The sequence below is a fragment of the Pipistrellus kuhlii genome, unplaced genomic scaffold, assembly GCF_014108245.1.
Source record: "Pipistrellus kuhlii isolate mPipKuh1 unplaced genomic scaffold, mPipKuh1.p scaffold_m20_p_10, whole genome shotgun sequence".
Lineage (NCBI taxonomy): Eukaryota > Metazoa > Chordata > Mammalia > Chiroptera > Vespertilionidae > Pipistrellus > Pipistrellus kuhlii.
Window position 1 is genome coordinate 18,019,815 of NW_023425405.1, and position 12,167 is coordinate 18,031,981.

Consider the following 12,167-nt stretch of genomic DNA (forward strand, 5'->3'; position numbering starts at 1 on the left):
TTTCACAATTTGGGTTAAGAAAAAGACTGGTGAGAGTGCATGAAAGCACTTTTTTCCCACTATTAACAGGGCTGGCCAGGTCCAGAACCTTCTGAAGTGTGTATCTGTTTCATTCCCCACACTCTCAGCAATCTGATCTCTTGATTAACCTGAGATTTTTTAAAATGGGAATGCAAGTGGGGAAAACCGCTGAGTGGGAGTCACTCTAGGGGATGATACCCAAACCCGGAGGTAAAGATGCTGAGACCCGAAGCTTGTAAAGAAGGCACAGGTCTGCTAGGACTTGTCATTTGAAACAAGACAAAAATGAGAACGCACGTACATGCACAGGCGCACACACACCTGCCTCCCCTGGCCTTTCATTCAAAGTTTCTAAAGATAAGATGGCCTAGTTTCATAACCCAGTTTATAGCAATCCCACGTGAAGATTCTATTTCCCTAATCTTGTCTCTAAACCAAAGAATGAGGCGGTGCCCTGACTGTGTTACGTTTCTACTTCCTGGGAGAAAAAGCACGTCGTTTCTTAGCATCGTCAACTACATGAAAGGAAAAGTGGTCTGGATTTAGTCTGGCTTTGTTTGTGCGCAGGCTCTGTTTTCCTTAGCCCTCAGAACTGGAGGGAATTTTCCAGTGAGAGAAGAATAAAATGAATTGAGATCAAGGATGCTAGGTTTACAACTAACGTGTCCTTTAAGAAAGATCTTGGTGGCTTTTCCACCATTGTTTTGAGAGTTGTTTTAGGCTGCATAATGGGCAAGAACAGATTATGAAACATTGGAGACCGAATAAGACCTACTTCCCATGCTCTCTGCTATAATATTCAAAACAGGGAAGAAATCTCTGTGTCTAGATGAAGTCTCCATCACCAGAGAGGCATGTGACATTTCAGAGAAGCCATTCATTATCTATGCATTAAACACACTTTTAAATAGGCTAAGTCTCTCTAAAGCGGAAGCTTGGATTCCGGCCCAGGAGATGAGGATATTTCTTTTTCCTTTTGAGCATTACTCCCTTTCTAGCAATTTAGCTTGTTTTCCCCCCAAACTGGCTTAGCTTGGCACGGTGTCAGTGGGAGCAGAGCCTGTAGGTTGCCACCATGAAGGTGAAGAAGGAATGCCACTGGAAGAAATAAAAAAGATCAAACAACTCTGTGTGTTTTAAGACTTAACACGATGCATTATGTTAGAAAGATAAGTTAAAAATAGTTACTTGGAATTAAAATAGAGTAAATCCATTTATTTTTTAAAGCAGGCTTTGGACTCATGTCTTCCACACCTTTCAGGAACTGTAGATTTACTACACACCCATGGACCCCCAGTGAAATGTCCCCTTCTCACTGATTGAAATGTCCTCTTCTGTTGAGAAGCTGTAATCACTCAGTCTCCTGACATCAGTAACCAGCCAGCAAAGCCCATAATGCTGTGCTTTTCACCATGAAGAAAAAAGAACAAGCAGAAATCATATCCCTCACTTCAAGAAGCCTGAAATCTGACTAAGAACCCGAAAATCAATTCAACAACACTAATTTGGTTGTAAGACTTGTAAGACAATGCATGATGGCGAGACTAATTGTGAGGGATCAAAGCAAAAAGTGAATATAATAAAGAGAACTGGTTCAATTGAAAAGCTGAACATGCCCTGGCAGAGAGCAAACGAGGGCATTTCCTGAAGAAATAATTTCCACAGTGGGCAGGGCTGACTGTCTGTTGTTGTCAATGGCAGATTCAGGCACCAGCCTGAAGACCCATCTGGCTACTTTCCACATGTTGACACAAAGGGTTCTAATCCTGACATGCATGAACGGAAAGGCCTGTGCATAGGCAGCGAGAGTGAATGCTGGCAAAGAGTCATTGAGAAAATGCAACTATGTGTTTCCTGCCACCATGATAACTCCGCAGGCCACCATGACAGGGTGCCCACAATAAGCCACAGGAGCAAATCAGAGCAGGACAGAAGCTTTGGGTTTTGAGGAACAGACTAAAAATAAGAGAGAGTATAGATCATCAAGTAAAAAAAAAAAGAAAAATGGAGTACTTGAGGGAAACTATTATGTTCATGTACTCAAAGCATAAAACTGATTCCTATAATAGTGCACTCCTCTCCAAAACACACAGGTGCCTACCGTCTGGGCTCCCTGAATCAGGGCGCCTCTGTCTCAGGCACCTCACCAGCAGGCTACTCCTCAAAGCCCTATGCAAAAGGATATTTAGGGAATAATTGTGCCCCACCTGAAGACTTTAGCACATGTACTGGAGTCTGAACATGACCCTTTCTACAGTAAGTAGAAATTTGCACCTAAGATTCTAAATTCAGGTTCACCCTGATTTGTCTTGCAACTTCAGGGGCCCCATGAACAGCTTTTCTGTTTTCTCACTGATGAAATGGGGAGAGGAGAGGTGACATAGTATTATAGGCCTTTGAGGTGACTCAGAACTCAAACCAAATGGTATTTTGCAAAAAATTTCAACCTGAGAGTCAAAGGAGGTGGGTGGGGAACAAGAGGACTTTTGCCAGCTGTGATCCATCCCTGTTCTGCCAAAAGCATAACTTAGCACTATCCAGGACCTTCATCTTCACCAATAGCAAAAAATTGGAGATCCTCTTTATTTTACTTTACTTTTTAAACTCTTGCCATCTTCCTCTGCATTTTTGAGACTCTTAAGGCACTCCAATTCAAATGAATGTTTAATAAACAGCAGTGGTAAGTAAAGCTTGATCACTTGAACACATTTAGTCCAGAAAGTGGGCTGAAAGAGGGAGATAAATAGGGGAGTAGACAAGTGGCTAGGATAGGTCACACAGAGGACTAGTCTTACACTTTACATAGAACGAAGAAAATCCTGGTTTAGCTCTTTGAATAGACATGTAAACTAAAATGACATAATGAAATGAGTGAAAAGCACACTCATTAGGAAAAGCCAAAACTTCTGAAGTGAGGGCAAGTACGAGGTAAAGTCTTAGCAAAAGAATAGGCAATGGGGTAAAGAAGGTCTCTTCAATAAATGGTGCTGGGAAAACTGGTCAGAGATATGCGAGAAAGTGAAACTGGACCACTCTCTTACCAATATACAAAAATAAACTCTAACTGAACTAAAGATTTAAATGTCAGACCTTGAAATATGGTAGCAATCATACTTGGGTAAAAACTACTGTTTGAATTTTAACCCTACTATTCTGACTTCGACCTTCACTTACTTGCTTTGTTCATCGCGCAATGGGCTTAGGGAGGATGAGTTCAAGTTCTGGGCAAGGTTACAGGCAGGACTTTCTTTTTCATTAAAGAGCCAGCCCTATGTACACTTAGTGGTTATCTCGATTCTGGCCTCGAAAACAATGCTGTTCTATCCAATTTAAAAAAAAAAAAATGCACCTGGCATGGTATTGAGACTGTGGGTATATCTGGTCTCTGGCCTGCAAGGTCAGACAGCTAAATTTATCTTCATCATTCTTCAAACCGGCTAAAGCAAACTAGAAAGCAACATTTTATCTAGGAAGAACAGCAGAAAATTCCAAACAACAGTTTGTTGCAGAATGGGGGTTTTCCTTCTCAGAACCTTTAAAAATAACTACCTGCCCCTAAAGTGGCGCAGTTGTTTGGAGTGTGGTACTCTTGCGGCTGCCCTGGCCAGTTCAATAAATTCTTGTTTGCTTTTTTAATAAATTATCAGCCTCCGGTGGTCTTATTTTGAACCCAGGGTTCGACTCCACAACAAGCTGAAACCATAAAACTAGAAGAAAACATAGGCACTACACTCTTTGACACTGTTCTTTGTAATATATTTTTGGCTATGCCTTCCTGGGCAAGGGCAACAAAAGCAAAGGTAAACAAATGGGATTATATCAAATTAGAAAGCTTTTGCACAGTGAAGGAAACCATCAACAAGGTGAAATACAGCCTACTGAAATGGAGAAGACATTTACCAATGATATATCCAATAACCAAAACATATAAGGAACTCATGCAACTCAACATCAGAAAGTCACTAAAATGTTTTCAACAATCTGTTTCTTCCTCTCCTCTGAGAAAAATATTTCACATGATTGTAGTAAGAAATGATAGGGTTGGTCACTGCTTGGCTTCTGTTTGCTAACAGCAATATTAGTCCACAATTATGTGTTTTTCAGAGTCACATCTTAAAACTCCTTTCACAGCATCTCTCTAAATAAACCTCCAGCTGAAGTGTCTTGAAACAAGGCTTTTCGATTACCCTCAGTTGTTAAAATTCCCAAGTGTTTCCTATCAACACGATAACGCCACAGGCCACCACGACAGGGTGCCCACAAAGGAGAGTGGGAATAAAGAATCAACAAACATGAACCCAGCCTTCGTTCCTATTAGCTCTTCTCCTATGCCATGCAGGCGTCTTCAAATTACGGCCCGCGGGCCACATGCGGCCCGCAGAGGAGTCTGATCCGGCCCGCCAGGTTTTTTGGGCAGTGAGCGCAGCCGAGGTGTTACAGTAGGAATTAGTAGTTCATATAGTCCGGCCCTCCAGCTCTCTGAGGGACCGTGATCTGGCCCCCACTTTAAAAAGTTTGAGGACCCCTGTATGGTGTACTGTACCTTTCACCACCAGCCCAAAATACCATTCCAATGAAATATTAGGAATCAGAAATTTTTATGTACAAACCAAGCTGTGTCTCAAGCAGGACACTTCCTTTTTAATTCTGTGTCTGTTTGTGTAATTAAAGCACTTTAATAAGGTTACTCCCTCAGTAGAGTGAGCTTCTCAAATACCCATTTCTTTTTCTTTTCTTTAAAATGTATCATTGTTGTTGAAAGTATTACAGGTACTTTCAATTGACCCCCTCCACCACCCTGCCCTGCGGCCAATTGCTGTATTGTCTAGGTTCATGGGTTATGCATATATGCACATAAATTCTTTGGTTAATCTCTTTCCATCCCCCCCTTCCCTCTTCCCTCTGATATTCAACAGCCTGCTCCATGCTTTCATGTCTCTGGATTTATTTTGTTCGTGGTTTATTTTGCTCATTATATCCTACATATAAGTGAGATCATGTGATACGTATCTTTCAAAAGCATTTCTAATAACTATTTCCAACATCAAACAGGGATGAAGTGTCCTCCCTCGCACTCCTGTGATGATCTCTGTACGCTTCTATTCTAGGTGTCACCACTGATATTTTACCTGTTGATTTCTTCTCTCCACTCTGCATTTTAAGCTTCTTAGAGAAAAAACATATTCCTCACCTCAGAATTCCAAGGAACTAACACAGTTCCAGGACAAAACAAGTACTCAAATGTGAGATGAATTAATAAATTCATCAATTACTTTATTTCTGAATAAATAATTCTGCAGGCTATAGAGTTTATGACGAACTTTCACATTTACTGCCACATTTGATCCTAACAATATCCATGAAGTTCCCCTTAGGAGGGGCCAAAATTGTCCCCATCTACAGATGAGAACACTGAGGCTAAAAGAGTCCAAGTGTCTTGACTAATGTCCCATAAGGAGCATAAAAAATATTTCATGAAGGTTTCTATCTAAATGATTTAAACTCTCTCATTAGAGTCTTGCGTCTCAAATAGAGGATTGTTTGGGACATCATGAATATTAAACTACTTTTTTGAGGTCCCTGATTTATAACACATGCTCACTCTAATCATGGGTCCATGCATGCCATTTTTGGATTTTATTTATCTGTTTGTTTATACATTTAAATCTTTTTAATTATGTAATCACTGGTGTATTTATACCCTAATCTCTACTATGATTTAACAGTTTATTACATGACTGTCCTGGAATAAAGGGAAACTCCAGGAGAGAAACATTCCTCCTGAGCACTGCAACATACTCAGATAGTATCAAACTCTCAGCACTGATGTAAAACAATAAGGTTGGTGTGTGCTTGAGCAAGAGAAATATTGTATTATCAAAAGACATTAAATCATGGCATCCTGTATAATAAAAGCTTAATATGCTAAATACCCGTTATCCGGTCAGCCATTCAACCAATCAAAGCATAATATGCTAATGATATGTTAAGGCCGCTCAATCGCTCACTATGATGTCCACTGACCACCAAGAGGCAGACAGTTGACAGGTTGATCAGTCGCTATGATGTGCAATGACCACCAGGGGGCAGACACTCCAACTAGTAGGTTAGCTTGCTGCTGGGGTCCAGCCAATCAGGACTGAGCGAGATGAGCTGGATACACCCTGGGACCCTCCCATAATCCCTCCCTGGCTGGCCAACCTCCCAAGTCCCTCCCCAGCCTTGAGCATGCACCAGTGGAGTCCCTCAGCCTGGTCTGCACCCTCTCACAATCTGGGACCCCTTAGGGAAATGTCAGAGAGCTGGTTTTGGCCCAAAGGTGGAATGACTGGTTGCTATGACATGAATTGACCACCAGGGGGCAGATGCTCAACACAGGAGCTGCCCCCTGGTGGTCAGTGTGTTCCCACAGGGGGAGCACCGCTCAGCCAGAAGCTGGGCTCATGGCTGGCGAGTACAGTGTCAGTGGCAGGAGCCTCTCCCACCTCTGTGGTAGCACTAAGGATGTCTGACTGACGGCTTAGGCCCACTCCCCCTAAGCCATCAGTTGGACATCTCCCAAGGCCCCCACACTGCAAGAGGGTGCAGGTCGGGCTGAAGGACCCCTTGAGTGTACTAATTTCATGCACCAGGCCTTTATTATGTACTAAAAAAATAATTTAATTTTTAAACTCCTCTCTTTTCTACCCTGGCATATTTTTCTTATGAGAAGAAAACACATGAATTTCCTCTCTGTCAACTCAACTACAAATTCTAAACAAGATTTACCATCAAGACCAAAAAGGCAGAATTTCAGAGCAGCCCTCCTCTCCTTCCATGTCATCCCTCACAGGAAGGAAAAAAGCCTTTCAATCCAGTTAGAGATGTCTTCCATCAAGAACTTGACTCACTGATGACTCTCAATAAATGTTCTATTTGACTTAAGAATTTCAGGCTGCAATCTTCAACTCCAGTTAACAGTTTTTTATGGATGTATTTTGGTTAAAATGTTAACATCAGTAAATATTCCCACTCCCACTAATACAAAATCTATCCATCTTTGGGTTAGGGGAGGAAGTATAACAGACTGGAGACATGAAGTGTCTAGAATTTAAAGTAAGGTCATCCACCTTAAAAAAATAAATAAATTTTTAAAAAAGGGGGGGAAAAAGTACCAAAAAGACAAAGCTTGAGTCGAGGAAATCAAACTTAGATTCCATGATGTTGCTAAGGATAAGTTAATTCCTCATTAGCTTGGAGGAGCCAATGAAGCATGTGCACAGAGGTACTTTTTATCTCACAGCTGCACACCCAGACAATAGTGCTTCAAATAATTCATAAGGATTTTATTTTAGTCTTCAAAACATCTAACTTCATATAAAGAAGCTATGTTCCTAGGATTCTGAAAATGGCTTAGATATGTGAAGATTGGTCGGTGAGCCACATTCAAAATTATTAAGACCTTACAACCAAAATTACCCTACCCAGCAAGGCTATCATTTAAAAATTTAAGGAGAAATAAAGAGCTCCTCAGACAAGAAAAAACTAAAGGAGTTCACCACCACCAAACCATATTACAAGAAATGTTAAAAGGTTTTCTTTAAGAAGAAGAAAGAAAAGATTAAAAACAAGAACAATAAAAAGGCAATAAGTACATGTCTATCAACAACTGAGTCTAAATAACAAAATAAATGAAGTAGAAAAAAAAACCAAAAAAAACCAAACCAGACACATAGATACAAAGAACATTTTGCCAGATGGGAGGTGGTGGTAGGGTAGATTAAAAAGGTGAATAAATTAAGAAGTATAAATTGATTGTTACAAAATAGTCTTGGGGATGTAAAGTATATCGTAAGGAATTAGTTAATAATGTTCTAATAACTATGTGTGGTGTCAGATGGGTATGAGATTTATGAAGATGATCACTTAGCAAGTTATATAATGTCTACACTGAGTTTTATACCTGAAACTATTTTAATATAATATTGTATGTTAACTGTAATTGAAAAATAAGAATTAATATAAAAAAAGAAAATTATTAAGTCTTGCTTGTAGTTATAGGAATCCTGAGAAAGAGACAGACACACACACAATCAAATTATGTTTAAGTAAAAAAGCCAACACCTACACTCCAGTCCAGAGTTGCTCTGGGCTCCTTCGCTGGACCATTTGCCACAGGAAGACCGAGGGGATGAGCAGGAGTCAGGTGCTGCAGGCCTGTCCGAGAGATTGCTTTCCTGCAGCAAGGAAGACAAACACACAAAGAAAAAGCACATCAGAAGGTAATACAGAGCAAAAATTTCCCATGGGGTAGAAATGATGCATGGGCTAGTCATCTACATGTGCAAGCTGTATTGGAATATATCTCTTTAAAGTTCATGGTGAAGGCAGAAGGTTAGCAGGTCTCGAAGACAGAAAGGTTGAGTGGGAACACTTTGGGACAATATTACTTCCGGACCACACATTAAAATGTAAGTCCCAGTTAAAAGTCGAGGGCAGGATGGGCTAGGGTGGACACAATACTTGGGACAAGTTTAAAACTGCCAGACAGTAAAAGTGCAAGAAAAGCAGGCTCATGAGATCTTCTACTGAAATCCCTCCACTTTCCAGACAAAGTGCTCCTCAAGCTGGCCACATCACCAAGTCTACTCTGACTCCTCTTAGGAACATTTCCCCCTCCCACCCCCCACCCCCTTTTCTCTTGAAGAAGATTTGTACCAGGAGCTCGAGGTTCTAAGTGGGAGAAGACTGAGTTGTATATCTGCCAAGAAATCTCAAACACAGAAAGACCAATATCTTACCAAGGTCCCGGCAAGAAAAATCTAGAACATGTTGTCTGGACTCTAGGTTTGTTGAGTCCAAACATAAAAGGATTCAAGTGAGAAAGGTGGGGAAAGTTAAGGAAGTTAGCCCTGACCTTGGTCTGCAAAGATAAGAAATAAGAGGAGCCCCTTAAGCAAGCAAATGTGATTATTGCTGAGAAAAGGAAAGGGAGGTAAGATAACAAAGTGGGGAGAATGAGAACAGCAAGACAGGAGGAGAAAGCAGGGTTCACTCAGGGAGAGCCTGTGATATCATCATGAATAACAGGAATCAGTTTCTGGAGCTTAAATGTGAGTGCCCACACGTGAATTAACTACTAGCAAGAGGCTCCTAGAAGGGCCAGGAGCTTTCCCCCTGCAAAAGTGCCCAGATGTGCTCTGAGAAGTAAGTACCTGAGCTAGAATCGGGTGGGTCTTGTGATGCTGCAGCTTTGAGTTCTAGACTAGTCTGAGGGCGAGGCCCGGGAATTTGCATTTACACATGAAGATTCCTTCTACAAGCTAAACTTTACAACATCTCTATGGGAGTCTGAAAAGACTTTAATCTAAAATGGAACTGGAGAACATGAAATGGAGAATCTCAAACGTGAGCCCTCAGGAAAAATGAAGCTTAAGAATTGAGAGACTGATTTCCCATAAATGCCTGATGTATAGGAGACCGAAACTTACCTCTGGGCCAATGAACATCTGCCAAGAATCTCTCCTCACCCTCCAGCCAATGAATTTGCTTTTTGGACTCTGGCTAGACTCCCGTTTCCTTGCAAGCTTTACCCATAAAAACAGCTCACCCCAAACCATTAACAGACTCACCAGGAGCTTGCTACAAGTCTGTGTGTCCTGAATTGCAATTCTCCTGCTATTCCCAAATAATCTCAATTTCTGATAATTTGATCTTGGGTCAGTTTACCTCTTAATTTAGGGCAGGAGGAAGAGCACTAGTTTACCCAGGCCCATCCAGGGGAGCCCTGAAGGAAACTGTCAGCAAGTTCATTGTGCACTTCACCCCGATTAGCTCTCTGCAGCCTGTTTCATAGGATATGAAATCTGCCATCTATCTGTTCCTGGGTCCACAGCACACCAGGTCCCCTGAGAGGCCCAGACCCTCAGACTCCTTCACCCATCTCACTCCACAGGATCAAGGTTCCAGACAGTGAGATGGGGGAAAGGCAGGAAGTGATGCCAGATATGTGGTGAACCCCTCAGCTGAGCCACTGAAGGAAAAGGAACTTGCTGGGGTAAAGGGAAGAAGTGAGAGCAGAATCTAAAGGCTTCCTTGGGCCGTAGAAGAGAGATGATCTCCCTGCACTGGTCACAGAGCCCTGCAGACCCCACCCAGAAGTAGAATTTATAAAGTTGAGAGCGATGAACAGCAGCCCACAACCTGAAGGAAAGCTGGATAAGAATCCAGAAGTGAACCCAGGACTGTGCAACCACTAGTCAATGACCCACACATTGCCCTGAGCAAGCGTCCAGCCCTTACTATACGCTGATATTCCTGCATAGGAAGTCCCAGAAATAGTGTCTGGGTCTTCAGTAGTCAGAAGTGATCACATCAAGCTTGCTCGTAGCTGACTTCCGGAAGCTCCCACCAGGCAAAAGGCAATGTGCTTGCTTTATATTAGTCCCTGAAGAGCCATTACAAGTATGTGGGCCTTTAATGAGAATGGTCTGAGGCCATGATATTCTCTCTCCTCCCTTTCACCAAAGCAAATAATTAACAATATCAATTTAGCCCCTCACCCCAAGAATATTTTCTTTTATTGAGCAATAAGAAAAGAATGCTGGCCTCCACAATAAAGATAATTTTTTAAGTCAGAAAGCAAAACAAAACAAAAGAATACTGGAGGATTCTTAGATGGTGATCCTTTATCCCCCAAGCATTTTCTTACACCTGAGTTCAAGAAGCTGCTTTGGCATTTTTCATGAGGACTTTTCCATGGCTTTGAAGGACTTGGTATAGTGATTCTGTGTCACAGTTTTCATCACTGTAAAGTCAGATCTCTGTAGAGTCAGAATCTACAGGTTTCACCACAACCTACTGCCACAGTAAAAAAAAAAAACAAAACCACAGGACAAATGAGTTTAACTCATGAGATGTCATAGACTCCAATCACCAAAACCTGACTACTCTTCCTAATTAGGACCGTCGGGGGTGCATATTGCTCAAATAATCAAGTTACGATGCAAGGAATGTATGAGTCTGTAGAAGAGCAATGGGGCTGTACAAGGAGAGACAGACAGACATGCAACCCTGGCTAAGCCCTGCAATGAAAGTGCAGTCAAATCTTTCCCAGCCTGTGAATAGAAAGGATTAAGTACGAGCTTTTGTGGATTATTTATTCCTCATCGTGGAAGCAAATTTAAGGGTGGTTTTCTGCGACATTAATAGAAGAAAACTGTGTTATCTACTACACATATAAACAGCAATTAGGGGGAATATAAGTGAAACATCAAAGTGGCTGCCAGTTGGTGACTGTAAATGGGCCTCACAAAGGATTATTGCATAAGAAAGCAAAGAAGAGAAATATATATGTGATATAACTTCTGATTATAGCTTTCCGTTCTTCTAAATCAGCATGGGAAAAAATGTTTTTCCAATAGTTCACATATGTATACACATTTTCTTTCAAAATAAGAAAGCAACTTCATCATTTCTCAGACCTTAAATAAAATTAATGTAAGTTGTTTTTCTATTTGGATTCATCTCGTTTGACAAGATGACATTTTAGAGTCTGGCAGAATTTGGTGTGTTTTTGGGTTGGTGTATGTATGTGGGGGTTGGGGGGAGATAGCGGGGAGAGACAGGGATTTTATGTTTCAATTTGCTCCAATATAAAAATCCATGGAGTTTCAATTTCTCATTCTTTTTCTCCTGCTCAGAATCCACTCAAAACCACAGTCAGTAAAACCGTGAAATACCAATGACTCTATTATACTAATTTTACAACACTTTGTTGGGGATGACTAAAATGGCCAAAAAATATCTTTGAAATGGAGAAAATGCCAGGAAAGAACTGTAACATATTTCAAGTGTAAAGCCATCATACATTTTAAATAGCATTCTATTATTTCCTTCACTTCATTCAGTAAGACTATAAACTCCTAAAGGACAGGGCTCAATTCATTTACTAATCTTATTACATTCTAGCCCAGGGGTAGACACAGCATAAATTCAGTAAATGCTTTCCGAGTTCATAAATGAACTCGACCAAGAAGCTAAGCAAAACAGCTAGCTTGATTAGATCAGTGGTTGAAAAATCTGATTAGGATGATCTGAATTATATTCTAGGCCTTGCATTTCAATGATATTCTTTCTTGAGAGAGCCAGAAATCCATCAATGCAGC

At 41.1% G+C, this 12,167-nt stretch overlaps 1 protein-coding gene across 2 annotated transcripts in view; it reads right to left on the minus strand.

Moving 5' to 3' along the window:
- DGKI (diacylglycerol kinase iota) overlaps positions 1-12,167 on the minus strand; it is a 375,198-nt gene that overhangs the window by 235,994 nt on the left and 127,037 nt on the right. For both annotated transcript variants that reach the window (XM_036428029.2, XM_036428022.2), the window contains exon 2: positions 8,129-8,237. In XM_036428029.2, the coding sequence (XP_036283922.1) occupies positions 8,129-8,237 (109 nt within the window). The remainder of the gene's footprint in view (positions 1-8,128; positions 8,238-12,167) is intronic.